Source organism: Lissotriton helveticus, chromosome 7, assembly GCF_964261635.1.
Source record: "Lissotriton helveticus chromosome 7, aLisHel1.1, whole genome shotgun sequence".
In the NCBI taxonomy this organism is placed as follows: domain Eukaryota; kingdom Metazoa; phylum Chordata; class Amphibia; order Caudata; family Salamandridae; genus Lissotriton; species Lissotriton helveticus.
This window is the reverse complement of record NC_136068.1, coordinates 495,690,707-495,715,613: the sequence shown is the minus strand read 5'-3', so window position 1 is coordinate 495,715,613 and position 24,907 is coordinate 495,690,707. Positions and strand designations below refer to the sequence as shown.

General features: G+C 47.6%; 1 protein-coding gene across 3 annotated transcripts in view; it reads left to right on the top strand.

The window, feature by feature from the left end:
• Positions 1-24,907, top strand: part of BCKDK (branched chain keto acid dehydrogenase kinase) — a 232,964-nt gene that overhangs the window by 164,386 nt on the left and 43,671 nt on the right. For all 3 annotated transcript variants that reach the window (XM_078652492.1, XM_078652494.1, XM_078652495.1), the window contains exon 10: positions 20,279-20,352. In XM_078652492.1, coding sequence (XP_078508618.1) covers positions 20,279-20,352 — 74 coding nt within the window. The remainder of the gene's footprint in view (positions 1-20,278; positions 20,353-24,907) is intronic.

Sequence of the window (24,907 nt, the reverse complement as noted above, 5' to 3'; positions counted from 1 at the left end):
GGTGTTCATGTACAACAACACTGCCATGTGGTACTGCAACAAACCGGGCGGGATGGAGTTGTGGACCCTTTGTCAAGAGGCCCTGCGTTTCTGGACATGGCTAGAACATCAGGGATTTCCCTTGTGGTTCAACACCTGGCAGGCTCTCGGAATGCCAGGGCGATCAAACTCACCATCGTTGCCTAGTGGATCACTGATTGCATCTCCATCAGGAGGTGTCGCAAGGTCTCTTTCGACAGTGTGAAGAGCCTTGATTAGATCTGTTTGCCTCTGCAGCGAATGTGCAGTGTCAGCAGTTTTGCGTGCCGGAGTTTCCAAAACTGCTCCCGCTCAGAGATGTTTTTTGTCTTGAGTGGAGCACAGGCCTCTTCTACGCCTTTCCTCCCATTCCACTCCTGCCCAGAGTTCTCAAGAAGATCAAGAACGACCGGGCTCAAGTAATTTAAGTGGTTCCTGATTGGGCACGAAGAGTTTGGTATCCTGAGCTTTGGAGCTAGGCCATTGTCCTTCGATCAAGCTGCTCAATCGAGAGGACCTTCTGTCCCAACAACAGTGGAGTGTTTTCCACCGAACCTGTCCAGTCTCTGCTGCCTTGCGTGGAGATTGAGTGGTGGCAATTGACAGCTCTGACCTGCCTCCCAAAGTCTGTAATGTCATCTGAGCAGCCAGACGTCCCTCCACCAAGATGGTATATGCCTGCTGTTGGAAAACGTGTGGCATGGTGTGCAGGAGAATCCATTGATCCTCTTTCTGCCCCCCTTTCTGAGGTTCTGCTTCTCAGTCTTTCCCTTTCCCAGAAGGCCTCTGCTCTGGGCACACTTAAGGGCTATCTTTCTACTCTTTCTGCATTTTTGCAGTTACATGACCCTCCCTTTGTCAAATCCCCTATTGTACATATGTTTTTGAAAGGTCTTGTTAATTTCTTCCCTACTTTGCCATTTATCATCTCGCAGTGGGACCCTAGTCTGGTTTTAACCTTCTTGAAGTGCGCTCCTTTGAAGCCTCTCCGTAACTGTTCCCTCCAGCTTCTTACGATCAAAACAGCCTTCCTTGTGGCTATTACATCTGCCCGAAGAGGGAGTGAGCTGCAGGCCTTGTAATCCAAGCAGCCTTACCTCTCAATATATCCTGACAAACCGGTGCCTCGCCAAGAGCCTACTTTCTTCAGAATGTGGCTCCCCTGTTTCATGTAGGCCAATCCATCACACTTCCTACCTTTTTCGTTCATCCTCATCCCTCTAAAGAAGAGGAGCAACTCCACGGTCTGGATCCAAACAGAGCATTGTCATTCTACGTTGACCACTTTCAAGAGTTCCGGATAGACGAACAACTCTCCGTGGGGTATGTTGGTGTGAAGAAAGGTCGAGCTGTGTACAAGCGGACCAGCTCCAGGTGGATCATGCTCTGCATCAAATTCTGCTATGCTTTGGGCGAAAAACAACCTCCGGAAGGCTTGAGAGCTCATTCCAACAGAGCTAAAGCTGCGACTATTGCGTTAGCCCACAGAATTCCGGTCCTGGACATCTGCCAGGCGGCGATGAGGGCTTCCCTGCAAACGTTCACCAGACACTACTCTTTGGACAGTCCGGTCCGTAGGGATAGGCACTTTGCCCTTTCGGTCCTGTAGGACTTCCTTGTCTGAAATTGGTCTGCAGATGCAGCTCTGGGGATGGTATTGCTTGGGTATCTATTCTAAGGTAAGGAATCTGCTGCTAGAAGTCTGTATCAGATGAACACGTTAATTACCTTTGGTATTGCCTTATCTGGTAGCGACTCTCGCCTCATATTCCTTACCAATCCTCCCCACTCTGCAAACAGATTTCAAGGGACAGGGTTTCTTCCTTTCAGGGCCCTAGTTTTCAACACCAATCGTCAGTGTGGCTCAGTGCTTCTGGTGTGGAAAGTTGTGAAAAGAAACTGACGTCTACATAGGTGCCACAGATGTCACTTCTGGCGTAGACCACACACATGGAGCTGAATGATGCCGCCTCCTGGCAAACAGGGTTACTGCTCACGAAAAATCTTCCGAATCCAGCCTGATGACTGGTAAATACTAAGATAAGGAATCTGTGACTAGATATAGTCTCTACTAGATAAGGTGTAACCGAAGTTAAGTAACTTATCTGAAAGAAACACGTTAATTATAGATTCCTTATCTTAGAATTACCCCCAGGCGTCAGACTGGATCGGGAAAGTTTTTTCATCAGCAATACCTCTGCGCGTCGGAAGGTGGCGTCGGTCGGCTCCGCGCTTGTCATCTGCGTTGTGGCCACTGGGATAACGTCGCGGCAGCTACTTAGACGCCGCCTTCGCGCGCTGACGCCAGTTCTTTCTTTTTCCGTGCCAGCTAGCTCAGATCCGGTAAGAGCGGTACCTCAGTCATTTTTTTACTACGTTTTTCTCGACTTCGTCGACATCTTGTTTCGAATGTTCAACTCCGAACAGGTGAATGAGGGATGGCCGGTTCTAAGGCCTGCGGTTCCTGTACCTGATTATTTTATTTATTTTTTATTTTATTTTTAGAGTTTTCTATAGCGCGGACCAGACCCAGGGAAGGGTATCAGAGCGCTTTACAATGAGGGCACAGTATAAATAAAACAAATCGAAAAAAGTATAGCATACATAAGATCAACATATTTTACAAAGTTCGGAGGGTCGCAGGCATGAGAGTATTTCTGAGCAACGGGTCAAGAGCAGCGAAGGTGTCTTTTTAGGGATAGAAAGGGCAAGTTTAGGCTGTGTACACCTGGATTGGTCCATGTGAATGTTTACGGGAGGAATTTACACATAAGGGACGATTTTGCTTCTTTTTTTAACAGAAGAATAGAGGAGATTTTTCTGATGTAGGGAGGAAGTGAGTTCCATATTCTTGGTGCATCTCCGGAGAATGCTCTGTCAGAGGTTTGTTTGTTTCTGAAGCGTGAGGGTTTCAGGAGTAGATTATCAGCACTCCTTGAATGTCTGATTCCTCCACATATGGTAAGTTTTTGGGATAGGTGCTGGGGAGTATTGTGGTGAAGCGCTTTGTGAGTGATGAATGCCATTGTTAGGTGGATTCGAGCTCAAAAGGAAGCCAGTTGAGCGCTTTCAGGTGTGGCGATATATGCTCAAATTTCCTAGATCCTGTTAGGAGTCTTGCTGCGGCGTTGAGACAGGTTTTTAATGGGGCGGTTGTTATTTTGGGAAGCCCTGCGAGGGTGGTGCATCCGTACTCCAGCCTTGAGATGACTAAGGACTGAACTCCAGTTTTGTGGTCCGAGTTCTCGATGAAAGGTTTCATTTTCCTGAGATAGCTGAGGTGAGAGCGTGCATTTTTAGCTAACAAATTAATGTGTGTTTGCATGTTAAGGTTCTTATCAAGTGATTTGGTGGAGTCCACCAGAGTTGGTGTGTAGTTAAGTGCAGTGATCAACTTGGACCATTCCTTTGCCTCCTGGGAATTATTGTGGGGGGGGGAGAGATTAGAAGAAATTCAGTTGTTTGTGAGTTTAGCTTGATAAAGTTGATTGTTAGCCAGTGGACGGTCTTTTCGAGTGCCATGTTCGTCATTATGTCTTCAATGGAGGAGATCTTGATGTAGGGTTGATTGTCGTCCTTGTACATGTGGTAGGCTATGTTTGCCTGCTGTAATAGTTTGGTTAGTGGTTCGACATATAGGTTGAATAGGGTGGGGGATAGGGTCGAGCCTTGTGGTACTCTCAGAGGGTTCGGTGAGGAGCAAGAAAGATTTTTGTTCACTATGAAAGATTACATTCTGTTTTCCAGAAAGGATTTGAACCATTGAAGGACTGAGCCAGATAAACCCATCCTATTTTCCAGTCTTTTTAGAATTTTGTTCTGATTGACCGCGTCGAAGATTGAGGAGAGGTCAAGCAGGACTAGTAGACAGGTTTCGTTGCGGTCTAGAGCAAGGAGGGCGTCGTCCACTATATGAAGAATGGCTGTTTCTGTGCTATGGCCGGGTTTGAAACCCAATTGGTGGGTGTTCAGAAGGTTGAAGTCCACGATGTGTTGGTTCAGTTGTTGTTGAACACATTTTTGTAAGACCTTGGCTAGCATGGGAATGTTGGTTATGGGTCGGAAGTTGTTGGGGTCGGAGGAGTCTGCTGTCGGTTTCTTTAGTATAGGGGTGACCTAGCCTGATTTTAGGCTAGATGTCGGTGACGGATCCGCACCGCGTGTGCCTCTTTTGCCTGGAGCGGACCACGGCCCCAAGTCGTACTCCGACTGTCAGTTGTTGACGCTGAAGCCTTTGCGGGAGCGGTCCAGAAAGCTGCTTGAACAACGGCAGTCGGCTCTGTGCCGTTTCGAGGTCCCGGTGGAGAAGGAGGTCGAGGGACCAGTTGCGGAGCCACCATCAGTCTGGCTCGAAGTCTTCGCACTCAAGGTCAGGTAAGTCGAAGCATAAGAAGAAGTCGAAGAAGCATCGTCGCTCTTCGCTGTCTTCTCATCTATCGGCTGCCTCGATGAGGCGCTCAGGTGGTGCCACTCCCGAGCCTGAAGGGTCGACTCCGAGCTTCCCTCCCTTTCCGGGACCGGAGTGACCCCCACCCAGCTTCGTACGTTCTACGAGGCGATGCATGCCATCTTTGGGCGGACCAACCCCGCCGGTGCGCCTTCGGGCCCCGCGGACTCGGTTGGAGGCCTAGGTCTTCTCTGCCGGCGGCTCCAGTCCCGCAGGCCCCCCTTGGATCCAGGCCTGGATCCGGATGGGCGCTGGTTGACCTTATTACACCTCCAACGGCGCCGGTTCCAAAGGCACCACTACCGTGCCAGATGCCAGTCGGCCCCCCGGCCAGTGTCGACCCCAGCCTCCTTCCTGACGTGGACAAGGTGACCAGCATCGACCAGAGGAAGATGAGGTGGACTGCGAGGGGTCAGGTGACCCTTTAACTGATCAGCTTCGGTCTGAACCGGACTGGAGAGAGGAACTGGGGGATGCCAGTGGTCTTGACACTTCACCCGACCATGGCATGTTGTCTCCTCCTACCGTGGCTACGGTGGGGGGAGCGTCATACGCTGTGGTGTCGCAAAGGGCGGCTGGGGCTCTCAACCTCGAGCTTCCTACTGTGGCGGTCAGGACTAACCTCCTGACTGAGGTGCTTCGGAGCCCCTCCTTCCGTTTAATGAGGCCCTCACCAATGTCCTTTTGGTTACCTGGTCCAGGCCTAACACTGGGGCTCCCGTGGACAGGATGATCGCTCGATGCCACCGCCCGGCTCCGGGTGACCCCACTTTCCTCTCCTAACATCCTACCCCAGAGAGCTTGCTGGTCCAAGCCTCCACCTCCAAAACCGCCTTCTGTTCCACCGCAAAGGGAATCCAAGAAGCTGGACCATCTTGGGAAGAAAATGTTGTCTTCCGCCAGCTTAGGACTGCGGTCCGTAAACACCACATGGCTCTTGGGACGTTATTCGCACTCAGTGTGGGATACGGTGGCGCAAGTGCTGCCTCAGTGTCCGGAGGAGGCCCAGGCAGTGCTCTCCCAGGCTGTCCCCTCTGGGAGAGATGAAGCTAAGTGTATGATCAGTTGTGGGCTGGACACCGCCGACTCTCTGGGCAGGACTATTTCAACGTCCGTAGCTCTTCGTCGGTACTCCTGGATGAGGTCCACTGGCTTTTCAGGGGATGTCCAGAACACCTTGAAGGACGTGCCCTTTGATGGCCGTTGCCTTTTTGGTGAAAAGCAAACCACGCTCTAGAGGGATTCAAGGACTCACGGGCTACAGCCAGGTCCTTGGGCCTTTCCTCCCGTCCGGAGCAGTCTGCTTTTCGCCCTTTTTGTGGCTACGGAAGGGGTGCCCCACTACGTCCCACCCAAGGCCACAGGCCGCAGCAAGTTACCCAACCTTCGCACAGTCGGGGACCTGGGAACCAGCGTCGTGGTTCAGGGGCCAGCGGGTAGGCCAGTCCACCAACCCACACTCTGCAGCAGCCTCCAAACCCTCCTAGTCTGACCTTTCAGGTCCATCAAACGCCAGTGGGCGGCAGCATTTGCCACTGGTGCACCATCACTTCGGACAGGTGGGTTTTGCAGATAGTCCGAAAGGGCTACTCCCTACCCTTAGAGACTGCCCCTCCAGCCATGCCACCTTGTTACCACCGCATGTCAGAGAATCATATGGCACTTCTCCAACTGGCAGTTACAGCTCTGTTGGCCAAGGGAGCCATCGAGTGCGTTCCTGTCCCAGAAGTAGGTCGTGGTTGCTACTTCCACTACTTTCTGGTTCCCAAGAAGGACATGGGCCTGCGTCCTATCTTGGATCTCAGGGACGTTAATCGCTTCCTCCGGAAGGAGAAGTTCAAAATGTTGACACTTGCTCAGGTCTTGTCCTCCCTCGACCGGCAAGACTGGATGGTAGATTTGTACTTGCAGGACGCTTATTTCCACATCCCCGTCCTGCCCGCCCAATGGCGTTACCTGCGGCTCACGGTAGGCCACGAGCATTATCAGTTTACCGTGCTCCCCTTTGGCCTTCCCAGCACCCCTCTGGTGTTCACGAAAGTGATGCCGGTGGTCGCAGCTCATCTGCGCAGATCAGGGATTTCAGTCTTCCTCTATCTCGACGACTGCAACAGCTGGGGTTCTCCATCAATGTGCCGAAGTCACACCTGATTCCCCTCAGAAGCTCCTCTTTATCGGAGCGGTTCTGGACACTGCGCAGTTTCGGGTCTATCCTCCCGAACAGCGAGACCGGGACATTCGGGCTATGATTGTGATCTTTCAGCCCTTGTCCCGGGTTTTGGTCAGAATGACCCTGATGCTGCTGGGCCTCATGGCCTCCTGCATCCTGCTGACCAATCACGCCGGGTGGCATATGCGGGTTCTACAGTGGGACCTGAAATTTCAGTGGTCGCAGCATGGGGAGAATCTGTCCGACTACGTACAGATCTCGGAGGGCACTGCTCAACAACTGCAGTGGTGGCGCACGAACAAGGATTGTGTCAGTGGCAGGTCCCTCTCCCTTACCCAACCCGACCACACTGTGGTGACGAATGCCTCCCTTTTGGGCTGGGTGGCCTCATGGGAGATGCGGATATCAGAGGCCTCTGGTCTCCAGCGGAGTCCGGACTTCACATCAACCTCCTGCCGCTACGGGCGATTCGTCTTGCACTGAAGGCATTCTTTCCCTCTGTCCGAGGAAGAGTGATGCAGGTGTAAATGGACAAAACCACCGCCATGTGGTATTGCAACAAACAGGGCGGGATGGGGTCATGGACCCCATGTCAGGAGGCCTTCGCCTCTGGACATGGCTGGAACATCAAGGCATTTCCTTGGTGGTTCAACACCTGGCAGGTTCTCTAAACGCCAGGTTGGACGAACTCCACCGCAGGTGCATGATGGATCACAAATGGCGTCTTCACTTGGAGATGGTGCAAGGCCTCTTTCAGCAGTGGGGAGAGCCTTGGTTAGATCTATTCGCCACCGAAGAGAACGCACAATGTCAGCAATTCTGCGCGTTGGAATTTCCAAGGTGGCACTCGCTCGGCGATGCTTTTTGTCACGAGTGGAGTTGCGGTCTTTTGTACGCCTTTCTCCCTACACCACTTTTGCCCAGATTGCTGAAGATCAGGCGCGACTGGGCCCCATTCATTCTTGTGGCTCCGGATTGGGCACGAAGAGTCTGGTATCCTGAGTTGCTCAACATGGCCATCGATCCTCCGATCAGACTGCCTCTTCGGGAGGATCTTCTGTCACAGCAGCAGGGGACGGTCCTCCACCCGAACCTGTCCAGTCTCAACGTCCGTGCGTGGAGATTGAGCGGCGGCAGTTGTCGTCTTTCGACCTGCCTCCCGAAGTCTGTGACGTAATCTTGGCAGCCATGCGTCCCTCCACTAAGATGGTAAACGCCTGCAGGTGGAACAAATTTGTGGCATGGTGCACAGCAAAGGCTGTGGATCCCCTTTTGCCCCTCTCCCTGAATTACTCTTGTTCCTTCTCTCTTAAGCCCTGCAGGGCTCTGCTCTGGGCACTATCAAGGGCTATCTTTCAGCCATCTCTGCCTTCTTTCGGATGCAATATCATCCTTCTCTTTTCAAGTCCCCAGTAGTTAACCGTTTCTTGAAAGGCTTATCGCATCTCTTTCCTCCAATTCCTTTAGTTATGCCTCAGTGGGACTTAATTCTTGTACTGACTTACTTAATGTGTGCTCCCTTTGAGCTGCTTCATAACTGTCCTTTATGTCTACTTTCCTGGTAGCCATCACTTCTGCTAGAAGTTGTGAGTGAGCTCCAGTCTCTTTCCTCAAAATCTCCTTTACTGTCTGTTCATCCGGACAAGGTGGGTCTCTGGACCTGTCCATCCTTTATTCCTGAGGTGGTCACTGCCTTCCACATCCGGTAGACCATTTACTTTGCACACCTATTACTTTGCCCACCTTCTTTCTGCCTCCGCATCCTTCAAAGGAAGAAGAGAATCTCCACCGTCTGGACCAAAACGTGCACTCTCCTTCAATCTGGATCGCACAAAACAGTTTTGGGTGGATGATCAACTTTTTGTTGGCTACGTGAGTGCAAAGATGGGTCGGGCCTTACACAAATGCACCATTTCTTGATGGACCGTGTTGTGTATTAAGGCTTGTTACTGTCTAGCTAAAAAGGAGCCTCCAGTGGGGCTACGTGCTCACTCCACCAGGGCGATGGCAGCCACTACTGCCTTGGGAAGAGGAGTGCCTCTGAATGACATCTGTCAGGCGGCCACGTGGGCATCGCTGCACACGTTCACCAAACACCACTGCCTGGACAGCCAAGTCCGGAGAGACGGCTTCTTTGGCCATTCTGTTCTCCAGGACTTTCTGGTGTGATCTTGGTTCCCAGACCCACCACTTGGGTTGGTATTGCTGGGGTATCTATTCTAAGGTAGGGAATCTAGAACAAACGTGTGTTCGAGGCATATGAGCTGCAGATTCTACACTTTGCATTAGATCGCCACCTGGTGTTGGGCTCGGATGATTGCATGTTGTCGTCTTGGAAGAAGTCTTTGTACTCACGAGATAGGTGAGTCCTCCCTTGGATGATAGTGCTCATGGGCATCGGCTCCATCCTTAGATTGTTTTTTTCCGCCACTGGGTTCGGATACAACTTTTCAGCTTCGATGCGCAAAACTTTCTAAAAACAAACTTCAACATCAATATACATAGACTCGACTTCATCAGTTCGATTCCGGTCGTCGACGCAGCGACCATCACGAGGTGTGTAACCTGTGTTTATCACCTGAACGCGACGAGTCGAGCTGCACAGCTTGTGCGTCCTTTCGATCCAAGAAGACCATTCGACATCGGAGGGCCCCTCGACGCGACATGCAGAGATCAGCTCCGGAACCGGTGGATATCTTCGAAAAAAGGTCCATGTGTCCCCGAGGAAGATTCCGATCTCCAAATCGTATCTGAGGCAGACAACTCCGATGACTCCATACCATCAGGTAAATGCGTGAGTACGATTGCCCCTACCCCACCCCCAAACCCTAAACCTAAGGCTAAGGTCAAAACTCTGCCTTCGGGGCCCAGTCTCGAGACCGAGACATTGCTTCGAAAGCCCCGCCATCGAGCCCGTCTCTGAAGAAAACATTAAAACATTAAAGCCTTCCGGTAGCTTCATACCAAGCAAACCGCACGTGCCGATACTACCAGCTCCCTCGGCACCAAAACGGAAAGAAGTCCCGGTTCTGAAAAACACTCGGAAACCGTCGACTCCTAAAGACAGGACGGCACCGAAACCAAGGAAGCCTGTTTCCGACGCTTCCAAACCGACCACAACAGCTTCCACCCCAAAATCTTCGGTGCCGAAACCTACAAAGCCTGCTTCCGATGCCATCAAGCCCTTGAACCAGGCCTCAACTCCAAAAACAATACCTTTGGTGCCGAAAACTACGCCAAAGGACTATACAACAACTCTTAAGGCTAAAGACAAGCAGAAACCAGGCCCGGAGCCGAAAAAACCGGCGCCAAAAGCAATTTCTCAAGAAGAAGAGCTTTTTCGACCTGATCCTTTGCAAAAAAGAATATACATAGATCCAGAAACAGGACATGTTTCCACTATGCCACATAGAAAGAGGAAGATAGATACTACACCTTCAACTCCATTGCCTGTCAAGAAGAAGGATTCTGCCACATCACCTATGCACCCTTCTTCTCCTGTACTTCCTCTATCACCTTCTATTCCTTTTAACATTTCACCTCAAAGTTCACCTGCTCATTAACCACAAAATTCTCATCCTCAATCTTCACCTCCACAGACACCTCCTCAGAATGAAGATCAGTATAAAGTAGGGGATGGGGGAGACCCAGATGAGCCCATTCCATACCCAAGTGATGTACCAGACTGGGAATATCTAAACCCACAAGATGTAGCAGATATCCCTGACCCACATACATATCCATCCAAACCATCTCCTCCTGATGATAATATTGGGTTTGGACATCTACTTAATAGGGCTGCCATCTATCATAATATAACAATGCACTCAGATGAAGATTTTTTGTTAGACACTTTTGAACACTCCCAAAAATCTGTTCAAATATTACCCATGATTAAAGGGGTCATTAAGCATGCCCCAGAAGTGTTTAAAGATCCTGTACGAGTTAGGTCATAAACCCAAGAATAGAAAAAAGTACAGGTCCGCTCCTGGGGATCCTGCTTACATTAAAGGTCCGCTACCCTTAGATTCCCTAGTCTTTTCAAGCGCTAGAAATAGAGCAAATTCACAGACATCAGGTGAGGCACCACCTCCTGATAAGGAATCAAAAATATAAATGTTTCAGGCAAAAGGATAGCTGCACAAGCTAGCAATACATGGTGTATAGCTAACACACAAGCCCTCCTCGTAAGATACGACAGGGCTCATTATGACCAGTTAGAAACCCTTTAACAACATCTACCTGACCAATATAAGGCACAGGCAAATGACCTTATACAAGAGAGTAAGCTTATTTCAAATGCCTCAATCAAGTGTGCTCTTGATGTAGCAGACACTGCATCTAGAGCAATAAACACTAGCATCCTCCTTAGGAGACATGGGTGGCTACGCATTTCAGGGTTTAAGCAAAAGGTGCAAACAACCATCTTAAATCAACCATTCAACCAACAACAATTGTTTGGTCCAGAGGTGGACGTAGCACTTGCAAAAATGAAAAAAGACACTGATACTGAAAAATCTATGGGAGCTTTGCAGTCCACTCAACCAAGAGGCTCCTTTCGTCGCTCCTTTTACAGAGGAGGCTCCAAACAAACTGGAGCAGACAATTCAACTTCCTTTAAGAACAAAACGCAAACATCCTCCAATAGAGGATATTTTAGAGGAGGTTACAGAGGGAATAACAATAAGGAAAGAGGTTGAGGTAATAACAACAATCGATCCTCTTCCCCCACTAAACAGTGACTTCCTTCAGCTCCCCCAACAGCATACCACTCCTGTAGGGGGGGCGATTAACGCAGTTCTACCTGTCTGGAATTCCATTACAACAGACAAGTGAGTAACATAATTTACCCAGTATGGTTACTGCTTGGAGCTTACAGCTACCCCTCCACATATACCACCCAGACAGCGTCCAATGTCCACAGAACATCTAACGCTGCTCCAACAAGAGGTTCTCTCATTGCTGCAAAAAGATGCAATAGAGCTAGTTCCATTAAAACATCAAGGAACAGGGGTTTACTCACTATTTCATAATACCCAAAAAGGATGGAACACTAAGACCAATTCTAGACCTAAGGCCTCTCAATCTGTATATACAATCAGATCATTTTCACATGATCACTTTACAACAAATGCTCCCATTGTTGCAACAAGGCGATTTCCTAACCACACTAGACCTCAAGGACGCCTACTTCCACATTCCCATACATCCTTCTCAAAGGAAGTATCTCAGATTTGTACTAGAAGGACAACACTATCAGTTCAAAGTCCTTCCATTCGGGGTCACAACTGCACCATGAGTGTTTACAAAGTGCCTAGCAGTAGTAGCAGCACATCTTAGAAGACAACATATCCATGTCTTCCCATACTCAGACGATTGGCTCATAAAAGCCAAGTCATTCAATCAGTGTGTCCAACACACATCGCAAACAATTCAAACACTGCACGACTTGGGGTTTACAATCAACTACACCAAGTTGCATCTCCAGCCCTCTCATGTACATCAATACCTAGGGGCTACCATAAACACCAATACAGCTCTAGCTTATCCCAGTCCAGCCAGGATACAGAGCATTCAAGCCTTAGTTACAAGGTTTCAAAACCAATACTCTCTCCCAGCCAGAGTGTTCATGCAATTAATAGGCATGATGGCATCTTGCATTTTTATTGTACCATATGCAAGACTGCAAATGCGCCCATTGCAGGAATGTCTAGCACATCAGTGGAATCAGGCACAAGGACAACTAACAGACCTGGTGTTGGTGGACAGCCGCACACATCGCTCTCTGCAGTGGTGGAACACCAAAAACTTGTCCAAAGGGTGGCCATCCCTCGAGCCAGTTCCACAGATAGAACTGACAACAGACGTATCCCTGATAGGATGGGGAGCACATTTGTGTGGTGGAGCAGCTCAGGGAAGATGGACCGCTCAACAAAAGGTGCTACACATCAATCACCTAGAGTTGCTGGCAATTTTCCTAGCACTAAAGTCTTTCCAAGTGCACATACGGAACAAAGCTGTCTTAATCCGGATGGACAACATGACAGCCATGTACTACATACAAAAACAAGGAGGCACACATTCCCTGCAGCTGTCCCACCTCGCACAAAACATTTGGAGGTGGTCCATTCCACAAAAGATATGTCTGCTCGCAGAACAACTTCCAGGAGTTCACAATCAGATAGCCGACCTGTTAAGTCGACAGACACAACAGATTCACGAATGGGAACTACATCTGCAAGTTCTTCAACCATTCTTTCACAAGTGGGGTCATCCAGACATAGACCTGTTTGCCACACACGAAAACTCAAAATGCCCAACCTTCACCGCCAGGTTTCCACACCCATTGTCCAAGGGCAATGCAATATGGATGAACTGGTCAGGCAGATTTGCGTACGCTTTTCCGCCAATCCCACTAATACCACTAGTAGTACGCAAGCTCAGACAACAGTCTCTCAAACTGATCCTGGTAGCTCCCACATGGGCAGTCCAGCCGTGGTTCACCACACTGCTAGAACTCTCTCTAGTTCTACACCAAAAACTGTCTCTGACACCATCCATGCTAACGCAGAACCATGGAGACATCAGGCATCCAGATCCAAGTCAACTGAATCTGGTTCCTGAAGTCTTAGAGTTTGGTTACCTTAACCTGCCACCAGACTGTGTGAATGTCATTAAAGAAGCCAGAAGACCTACTACTAGAGCTTGCTATGCTGCTAAACGGAAAATATTTGCCATTTACTGCACTAATAATCAAATTGATCCTTTGGATGCTTCCATCCAAAATATTATCAGTTACCTTCTCCATTTACAGAGATGTAATCTGGCATATTCATCTATACGCTTACATCTTGCAGCCATTGCGGCATATCTACAAAACAGACAACATATGTCGTTGTTTAGAGTACCAGCAATAAAAGCTTTTATGAAAGGATTAAAAAGAATTATTCCTCCTAGGTTACCACCCTCTCCAGGGTGGAAGCTAAACATTGTTCTTACCAGGCTCATAGGACCCCCTTTTGAACCTTTACATAAATGTGAACTGCAATTTCTCACATGGAAAACAGCTTTCCTCATTGCTATTACCTCTCTTAGAAGAGTTAGTGAGATTCAAGCTTTCACTATACAAGAACCATTCTTACAATTACACCGTAACAAAGTGGTTCTAAGGACTAATCCTAAATTCCTTCCTAAAGTAATTACTCCTTTTCATCTAAACCAATCTGTAGAGTTACCAGTGTTTTTTCAAAGCCCAGACTCTGTAGCAGAGAGAGCTCTACACACACTAGATGTCAAAAGAGCTCTTCTCTATTACATCGATAGGACCAAATCCTTTCGCAAAACAAAGCAACTATTTGTAGCTTTTTCTCCACCACATAAAGACAACCCCATTTCTAAATCAGGAATTTCAAGGTGGATTGTTAAATGTATACAAATATGCTATCACAAGGCAAAACTCACATTAGCAGTTCCTCCTAGAGCTCACTCCACACGCAAACTAGGAGCCTCCATGGCTTTCTTAGGGAACATTCCCCTAGAAGACATCTGCAAGGCAGCAACATGGTCTACAACACACACCTTCACTAAACACTATTGTGTTGATGTGCAAGCCAAGCAGCAAGCTGCAGTAGGCCAAGCTGTCCTCAAAACTCTCTTTCAAACTACTGCAATGGATACAGGTGACCACCGCTAGGGGAGACACTGCTGAACAATCGATGCAAACTGTAGAATCTGCAGTTCATATGCCTCAAACGGAAAATGCTACTTACCAGTATGCATCTGTTCTTGTCATGTAGAGCTGCAGATTTCTACACGCCGTCCCGCCTCCCCGAACCTGTATTTGTTCCAGTTTTATCTTAATTAGATATACGCGCATGGACATCCTTTCTTTCTTTCTACTAACTCCTTTATTTCCCATCATGGCGAAAAACAGTCTAAGGATGGAGCTGATGCCCATGCGCACTATCGTCCAAGGGAGGAGTCACCTATCTCGTGACTATAAAGACTTCTTCCAAGACAACAACATGCAATCATCCGAGCCCAACACCAGGTGGCGATCTAATGCAAAGTATAGAAATCTGCAGCTCTACATGCCAAGAACAGATGCATACTGGTAAGTAGCATTTTCCTTCTTTCAGATGCACAATTTACTTACCTTCGGTAACGATATGTCTGTAAGAAACATTAGTTAGTTATAGATTCCTTACCGCCCCACCCATACTTCCTGTTCTGCAAACTGATTTCTAGGGTTAAGGACGTCCTTTCAGGGCCCTAGTTTTGTGCCCCAACTTGGTCAGTGTCTTGCATGGCTTTGCGTTTCTGGCACGGGATAGTCGTGTAAAGAACTGAGGTCAGGCCGCGAGGGCGGCGACTAAGTAGCTGCTGCAACGTCATCCTGGCGTCGCCGACGACTAACACGGAGCCGACCTACGCCACCTTCCGACGCGCAGAGGTACTGCTGACAAAAAACTTTCTGGATCCAGTCTAACACCTGGAGGTAATTCTAAAGTAAGGAATCTAGAACTAGCCTATGTTTCTTACAGATATATCGTTACCGAAGGTAAGTAACTTGTACGTTCAGCTCTTGGTTGAATTAAAATTGAATAACTTAGCAAGGCATTTAACTCCCCCCGACATCAGGAAGGAGAAAAGAGTCTGGTGAAGAAATCCAGAAGATGATCGCCCTGCTGAAGGCAATAATCTGTGACAAAAATATTAGTGGGGGCATGATGAAAAATAGGCGAACCATTGCTTTGTGATGCAGCCTCCTGTTATCACTCTCTCCCTCATTACTCCCAGATTTATCAAACATCAGCTGACATCAGAGGAAAATAATCAAACTCCATTTCATAGTAGGAAATCTATTCCCAATATCTTTCTGTGGTCAATATAAGATCTTGGGAAGGACTGGTAAAAGGACTTGTCCACTTCCTGTTTAGAAAGTCATGTTGTTTGTTGGGTCATCAGAGAAGAAACCCACTTTTGACATCCTCTGTTACATACTGGATTCCAGATCCCCGCAGTTACCATACATGCCTGCATCGCCAAGTGACTTGCAGAACCCCCCTCTGGGTAACCGTGAACGTGGAGATGTCAGAGTGGTCTGGGCTGGGCAGGCCCTCCTCTTTTACTGAGTACAGTGTTGCAGGTGGATGTGGGCCTGCCTTGCACTATTAGGAGCACTGACCTAGGTGGAAGGACCAAATTCCAAAGCCGATGGGTTCGTGCCAGACATCATGTTGTTCTAGAAAGTGGAAGTTTGACCTTCTTTGTAATGGCACAACTATAATGTCCTAGTATGGGAGTCACAGACTTAAATGAGCACATCTGACAGTGATACATGCTTTACATTTGATCCCTGCTTGAGTACATTCAACAGCCAAGTCCAAAGCAACTTACTTGGGGTTGGAGGGAGTTGAAGGTTTGCTGATCAATGATGTTCTCTATAGCGAGTGAGTGCCCTGGCAATCTACTAGGTCGGTCTGCAGATTAGTAGTATTCCCAAATGCCTTTGCCACATGATGAATCCATCTGTGCTAACCAGATCTGTCTACCTGCCAGTTTTGTTGCTCTCGTTTCTTTGGTAGTGCTCCTTAAGGATTGTGTCCGATGGCAGAGATAGACTACTTCAGAGCAGAATCCGCAGCAGCCAGTTGAGCAGCCAGAATCACTTTGGGAATTTAATGTCCCAAGAAAAGCTTGTAGATGTTACTTTTGTACTAATGCAGAGATAGAATAGAGGTTATTCCTTAGGAATTTACTTTCTTGCTGCATTTATGTTTGACTCATGGTGTTTATTAAACATGAAGTTTATAAAAAATAAATCCTTCTCGACTATGAACTTTAGTAAGGTTTGGAGAGGTAGCATTCTATATTACATGATCACTGATTTTTCATGGAAACCAATTGGTTAATCTTAGTTTTCTTTTCTAAGCCGTCTTCAAATACTAAACAGTCTAAACATATATCGAATATTAAATCTGAACTCTGATACTATTTGCTTTAATTCTTAATATTTGGATGGAATGACTAATTTTAAAATATTGATTCTTAGCGACTCTGATGCAGACATCAGAGGTGAGCAATGTGTGAGGAAGAAAAGGATTCCAGGGGCTTGTATCTTTTACCACATGTGTTTACCAAAAGGCAAATCATTCTTATCTCAGGTACTGGTGATTGCTTGGGCCACATCCTAGTCTATCACGTTTTGCCCACTGTACCATAGATGCCATCATTATGCAGATCAGTTTTGATCCTGCTCGAATAGGAACTGTCCATTCTGAACTGCCAGACCTATACTTTGCAGCAGTACTCCATAAAAACATTCCCTGTAGAACATCTGGTGGACCGATATTTGGCAAACTCCTCAATTTTGTTCTGCAGACATTATTTCTGTGATTTTGCTGCTTGTGCTGACTGACATCACTCAGTTGTCTTCTTTTTTTGTTTAATAACATGAGTCCTTATTTAGAGTTAAGTGGATGGAATACTCTGTCGTAAATGTGGAGATATTCTGTTTGGTGTATATCATGTGTTTGATATCCTATGACACTTGGGATGCCACATAAGGGATATCCACCACTTTGTGACCGAGTATGCCTCTTGGTAAACTCTAAGTAAGGCACTTAATTGTAATTTTTTGCCAAATGAGGGGACAATTTGAAAATAAGAATCATCAGTAAGAAAACAAACTCCATGAACTTCATTTTTTTAGGTTTTTCTGCCTATATTTTGTAAGGGGCCAAAGATCACCAAATGGCAGCCTTCCTCCGCATGCCAGGAATGACCTTTTTTGGTCTCGCCTGAGCCAGCGCATGTGCTGCTCGTAGAGACATTTAGTATACAGCTTTTCAAAGTGCTGCCACAGCCGGCCTAGCACTTGCGTTCACGCGTTTAGCCGCCATCTGCCTCCCTTCCAGCGCGATCACTGCTTCGCGCGCACCACTCGCGTGATTAACACAGAGCGCGTCCGATCACTCGCTTTCATACACAACTTGCATGGCATCCTCTTGTTCTTTTCTACTTCCTAATTGGATAGCGCAGGCAAGGCATCACTTCCGGTTTCATGTCCAGCACCTGGACCAAACTGAGATTAATTGAACTTAATTTGTGTCGCTCCTCCGATCACGCTGTTTCAGGTACTTTTTTTTGTTCTTTGCGTTTTGCCCGTGTTCCTTCTTCCCCCTCACCACTTTCCCATGCTGGTAACACCCCTCCCCCCTCATCGTCATCCGTGCTTGTTAAGTCTAGGTTGGAAGAGCTGCTGGTGATACTGGCGAGCAGGGCTTACTCAAATGCAGTTTGATCTATTTTAAGACTGAACAATGATTTTAATTTAATTGCCAAATCTCTGTTCTGGTACCCAATGTACATGCTACTCTCCTTTGTTCCCGCCTCTTGTGCTCACAGAATGCCCTTCTGTGATTCCTGTCCCCTCTGAACACCCACTGCCCTGTCTAAACACACTCTGATTGATCCCTCTCCTCCATGCCTACTTTAAGCATTAACTGATATTGCTGCCTCCTCTGCTCATACATAGCCCTCTCTGCACCCACTGTTCTCTCTGCCTCCCCCCGAGCCTACACTACCTCCTCTGCGATCTGTTCCTCTGAGAACCCACTGCCCTTTGCTCCTTTCTCCTCACAAATTGATACTCTGCTGCCGTCGCCTTCTGCTTACACAGTGAACATCTGCTCTCTCTGAACATTCGCTGACCTCTCTGGACGCACACCGCCCTCTCTGCTTAAACACTGACCGCCTATCCTTTCTGTCTCCCGTGAACACTAACTGTTCTTTTTGCTCATACAAAGCTCTCTCGTGCTCACCATCCTTTCAGCTAACATGCTGTTCACACTTGGATTCTCTGCTCCCTGCCCCCTCTAACATTGACTGCTTTTCTGATCACTGTCCCCTCTGAAAACTCAGCGCCTTCATTGCTCCGGGTTTCTTCTGCTCACTCGTTAATCCTTCTACTCACACACTGCCTCCTCTGCTCCCTGCCTCTTCTTGTCCCACCCTGCTCACTCATAGATACATCGCATTCTAATTCAGGGAATCTGGATTTGAAATCTGTTGATGGTAAAGTCCACTTAGTTGGAAATTCAGCCAGAATGACAGCGTACATTTAGATGGTTGGCAGCATTTTTGGATTTAAGCATGGGATATCCTCTAGAAGTAGAACACTACTTTTCAAACACTCGTTTGTGGATATCCGCACATCTCTTGCCCAGAAAATACTCGCAGTTTTCCATCAATGATGGACCTTTCCGGGTGGAAATGAGGCACACCTGTATTTAATAGAAGTGTAGATGGAGAAATGGTAATTGTCAAACTGCCAGTCCTCGTGGCTTTTGAACTTTCTGGAAAATCTGTATGAGTTAAGTATGTGTTATTACTACCTTTTGAAAGAGGGTATCCTGAATGTGTTTGGTGGAATTCAAACTTTTTGACCTGCAGATCAGTACATTGTTCAGTGGCAAGCTTTCAGTTCACGGATCTATCACGAATGCTTAGACTGTATTTGCCTAGATCAGCTCCCTCATTTCAGTCTTTTCTATATTTTGATTGCTAAGTCATGTTTGCTTGAGTGAAAATTCCTTGTTTAAATGTAATGTGTGGCATGCATCTGTATGTACTCTAGGCCTTTGACACTGAATGCTTTTATAAATGGGACACTTCACTTAAAACTTGGCCCTTGTGATTAAGGGTGCAGCTTAAAAAGACCTAAGATAAAAACCTGTGCTAAGCATGTTGTGCCGCACGACTGGAATTTTGCTGTTTCTGTCATTACATCCAGATATATAATACATCAAGTAACATTACACTTACAACAAGCCTGAACTATTGACTTTGTCAATGGTTGCTTGTTGCAGCCTGCACCTATGTGCCATCTTATGAGTGGGTGTTAGAAATTCATAATGCATAACTTGTATAACAAGCATTGGCATAGCCAATAGGTCTCTCATTTGAGACCTTATAAGTGTTTAGCCATGCAACAGTTGGTGTTGTTGCACCAAGGATATTCTGCTGCATAACTAAATACTTATACGGTCCAAAAAGCGAGACCTATTGGCTATGCCAATACTTGTTAAAGTTTTCTACCACTTTGGGGATTGCTATGTATTTTATTGAACCTTATGGATTTAACAAAGATCCTGTTCTGAGAAAGAGAAAGTTAATGTGTTCTCTTGTCAGTCTGAATGCATTTCGCCCAGATGCTGCCATTTTAAGGATTCATTTGTATTATGGATTTCGCATGAATGGAACTGAGATGATGCAGTTGATGCCTGATTTGGCAGTGTAGAAGTCGTCCAAATAATAATGATCTGAATTCTTTCAGGACATAGCTGTGCTAAAGTAGAAATACTTTAAAATTGATTTAAGGTGTTGCTTAGCTTCTCTCTCTCTTTGCTAGGGAACATTGAAGAGCTATGAATCCAAGGAGCATACCCGCGCTGGACAAATAGAGTTGCAAATAAATAACTCCCCACTCCATATAGACTGTAAAACCGTATTCTGCACAATGTCACAGACTATATTAAACAAGATAAATTGCACCTTTTTGGCATGCGTAGGATATATGAGAACTTGAGTGGGCAATACACTGGAAGCTCACCTAGTATCTGCCTTTTTCTCATCCATAGCCAGACTTTGTGGGAATCATCTGTACACGCCTGTCTCCAAAGAAGATCATTGAGAAGTGGGTGGACTTTGCCAGGTAAGGAGATGTTTTTTTTATACAAAAAGTCTATTTCGTACTCATCTTACTATTGCTTGATCGCTGAAATATTTGGTCTGCCTCCGAGATTGCAGGGATTGTCCAAAAACAGTTACTCTAAAACAGAGATGGATTTATCCCACTATATCCATTTCCTGACTCTTTTTACAGCCAGAGCACCTCAACATAGTTAATCTAAAATCCTTGACTCTTTGTTGGCTCAAAGCTAATCAGGGCTGACTCTACATGTTGCTGGTATCTTCAAATTATCATTTTATATTTCCTTTAAAATGTTCTTGCTGGGAAATGTGGATAAAAATGTGTTTGTGGCATGTGTAGCTGTAGATGCACATGCTGTGCATACTCCTGCCATATAGTGTTGGGTTTGGACGTCTACAACTTTCTTTTGTTCAAAGAAGTCTTTTGGAGTCTCGAGTTATATTGACTCCACATATCTCTTGTAATGCACATGGTCATTGGCTCTAATGTTTATTGTTTTTCTCCACCGGTCTGCCTCAGGCGAGAATCTGTGAGCTCCGGTTCGAAGCCACGTGGTGTTCTCACCGGACCCTCGGATCCGTTTCTCGTTGATTGACTTTTCAAACTTGCTTACTCGTCGGTCTGCACCATCACGTGTTTCTTTGACTTCATCCCTGCAGCCAGTGTACCATCCCTTTGACGTCCAAGAATGTCTGAGTTATGGAAAGGACTCCATTTAGGTTCTGTCCTACTTGCCACGCAAAGTACCCCAGGACAAGTCTACTCCAGGTTTGTAACATCTGGTTGTTCCCTGATCATTGAGAGGACTCCTGTGTGGAAAACCTCACATTCTGTTTCAAGAAGATGCTTTGGAATGGATAGGCACCATGCATTGCTTCGGCTTCAATGGTGCATGTATCATATGCCCCTTTTAGATTCACCTGATCTGATAGGGACTACTAGCCGCAGATTCCTTAACATAGAATTCTCCCCAGGCGTGAGACTGAATCTGTTTTTTTTTTTTTTTTGCCTTTTTTGCCACAGCAGCGCCGGGGGGACGGCATCACGCGACTCCGCCCAGGCGTCATCCGTGTACGTGACGTCAGCGAGGTCACATAAGTCCCACCCTGGCGCGCCTACGTCAGTTTTTTCCTTTTCCGCGTTTGATCCGGTTTCTTGCTCCGGGCCTGTTTATGCCTTTCCCTTCGCTCTTGCGTGTGTTTGTAGGAACAGTGTGCTGATGCCTTCGGGCTTTAAGACGTGTGCGTCTTGTGGACGCCTGATGTCGGCGACGGACCCTCACCTCATTTGTATGTGATGCTTGGGGGAGGATCACGGCTCCACTGAAGTCACGCCGGGAACGCCAGATGAAACTTCTCTCGGCTCACATGTCCAGATCGGCTTCAACACCTCGATCAGCTTCTGCGGAAGGTTTTCGAAGCAGTCGTCACTGTCATCGTCCTCTTCCCTCTCCTGTGCCACCAGAGCGTCGCTCCCTTGTCGGTAAGTGTCGCAGTTTGTCCCCGAGGGCTGGTTTCCAGCCTGTTCGGGGCGTGGATTCTCTGCGGGTGATGCGGCCCGCGTATCGTCCTCCTATCCACCGTTTTCCGGTGAGGGGGCGTCAAGAGCCCAGATGGAGACATATGCAGCGGCTTTGCGGGCCTTGCTGGCTTCTCCTCCTTCCCCTCCTGGGATGTCGGCAGATCCCTTGGTCTGTGCGGGGCCCTTCGCAGCGTCGCTGGCGGCTCCAGCTCCGACTGGTTTGGATCCAGGCTCGGAGGATGTGGTGCCGTTGGGGTGTGGCCCTTCGGGGGTCCCTCCTTCGAACTACAGCACCCTGGCTTCGCTTCAAACTCCTACCGGAGTCCACAGGGGTCGGCGGACCCCTCTCGTCCCATCATGGGTCGAGGCTGGTGGGGGAACCCTCATCCCTCCCTGGGCGCATCTTGTCCCTCCACACAGGTGGTGGCTTCGTCGAGGTCAAGTCGGACTTGGCGGCGCCGCAGGGATCGGCGGGGCCCCTCTCGTCCCCTCATGGGTCGAGGCTGGCGGGGTACTCCTTGTCACTACCTGGGTGCCTCTCGTCCCTCCGCGCAGGCGGCTGCTTCGCCGGAGGTCGAGTCAGCTTTGGCCCGCCATGGGGGTCGGCTAACCCCTCTCGTCACCTCATGGGTCACGCCTGGCGGGGGACTCCTTGTCACTCTCCAGTCGCCTCCCCTTCGAGACTACCCCTCCAGCCATGCCACTCCAGTACCACTGCGGTCGGGGGATCATTTGGCACTTCTTCAACAGGAAGTCACGTCCCTCTTGGCCAAGGGGGACATCGAGCGCGTTCCTGCTCCAGAAGTAGGACGTGGGGTTATTCCCACTACTTTCTGGTGCTCTAGAAGGACAAGGGCCTGCATCCTATCTTGGACCTAAGGGACGTCAATCGCTTCCTCCAGAAGGAGAAGTTCAAGATGCTAACTCTGGCTCGGCTCTTGTCTGCTCTCGACCCTGGAGACTGGATCGTTGGACTTGCAGGATGCATATTTCCACATTCCCGTCCTGCCGGCCCACCGGTAGGCCACGAGCACTTTCAGTTTACCGTGTTCCACTTTGGCCTTACCTGCGCCCCTCGGGTGTGCACGAAAGTGATGGTGGTGGTCGCAGCTCATCTGCGCAGATCAGGGGTTCCAGTCTTCCCCTATCTCGAAGACTGGTTGTTGAGGCAGGCTCGCTCCAGCCAGTCGTCTCCCACCTCCAGACTACGGCCGTCCTCCTGGATTTGCTGGGGTTCTCCATCACTGTGCCGAAGTCGAACCTAATTCCCTCTCAGAAGCTCCTCTTCATCGGAGCGGTTCTGGATACCATGCAGTTTCAGACCTATCCTCCCGAACGGCGAGTCCAGGATATTCAGGCTATGATTCCGATCTTCCGCCCTCTGTCCTGGGTTTCGGTCTGGATGACCCTGAGGCTGCTGGGCCTCATGGCCTTCTTCATCCTGCTGGTCACTCATGCCAGATGGCATATGCAGGCTCTGGAATGGGACCTGAAGTTCCAGTGGGCGCAGCATCTGGGGAACCTGTCCAATTACGCCCAGATCTCGGAGAGCACTGCACAGCAGCTGCAGTGGTGGCTCATGAACCAATACTGGGTCCAGGGCAGATCCCTCTCCATTCCCCAACCGGAGCACATCGTGATGACGGACGCGTCTCTCCTGGGATGGTGGAGCCACAGAGGAGAGGCGGAGATCAGAAGCCTCTGGTCTCCGGCGGAGTCCAGGCTCCATATCAACCTTCTGGAGCTTCGGGCGATCTGACTTGCACTGAAGGCATTCCTTCCCTCTCTCTCAAAGGGAAAGTGGTGTTGGTGTTCACAAACACCACCGCCATGTGGTACTGCTACAAACGGCGGGGTGGGGTCGTGGACCCTATGTCAGAAGGCTCTGCGTCTCTGGACATGGCTGGAACAGCAGGGCATTTCCCTGGTGGTTCAACATCTGGCAGGTTCACTGAACGCCAGGGTGGACGAACTCAGGCGCAGGTGCATGATGGTTTATAATGTGTACAACAAGGACCCCCTGTTTAAAATTTGATAATCTCAGGAACAGGGAAATTAATCATGTGTGTATTATCATTTCAGGATTATTAAGACTGGGAGAAACTAATTTATCGAACACCAAAACAACGCAATTATAAAAATGTTTTCCTTTTTAATGATATTCTTTTTAAAAACATATTGTAACTATACAGATTTAAAAAGTTTTAAACAGAACAGACAATTAATATAATGCTAAAATAATTTATACAAAGAAACATAAACCTATCAATAACGAGTGTCAATCAAAAATTATCTCAAAATTCATACACATTAATACAATCAAAGTGAAGGGGAGAAAAAGTAAAAAGTGGCAGTTAATACTTTCTCAGACGCGCGTTTCGGCGTTTAGACCAACGCCTTCATCAGGAGCCACATAAACATTTCTGAAATACATAAATAAATTAACATAAAAAACACATAAACAATCAATTATTCACAGAAACACCTTAATTGCAAAAAATATTACAGAATGTTTTCGTGTTCGACATGAATTAAGAAAAGAAATATTATTTTCCTTTTTTTAAAAATAAAAACATTCAAGTCTCCCAACTAATTTTCAGCATTTAGTATTTGCTAAACACGTTACAGGATTTATATTTACATATTCGAGCAGTTGCCATATATTAACTTTGTAGGCCAAGGGGTTCATAGTGTCGCCAGGACTAAAGATAGAACGCCTACAATACAGGTTGTATATAACATGAATAGTTGTCCTAGCAGTCACTCATATTAATGTATTGGATAGTCAAGAATAATCTACCTTCTAACTAATAGTTCTAAAATCAAAACACATAATATCACAGATCAACCAATTAATATAGAACCTATAAACAATGAATCGCTATTTTCTGATTTCTGCAGTTCTTCTATAATAAACGCTAGATATACTTACCTAACATATTAGAAGATGTTACTCGAACATCAACGTTCTGGCTACCAGATATCAGTTTCTAGAACGGACATCAAGACTTACAAGTTATGTATAGTTAGCGAT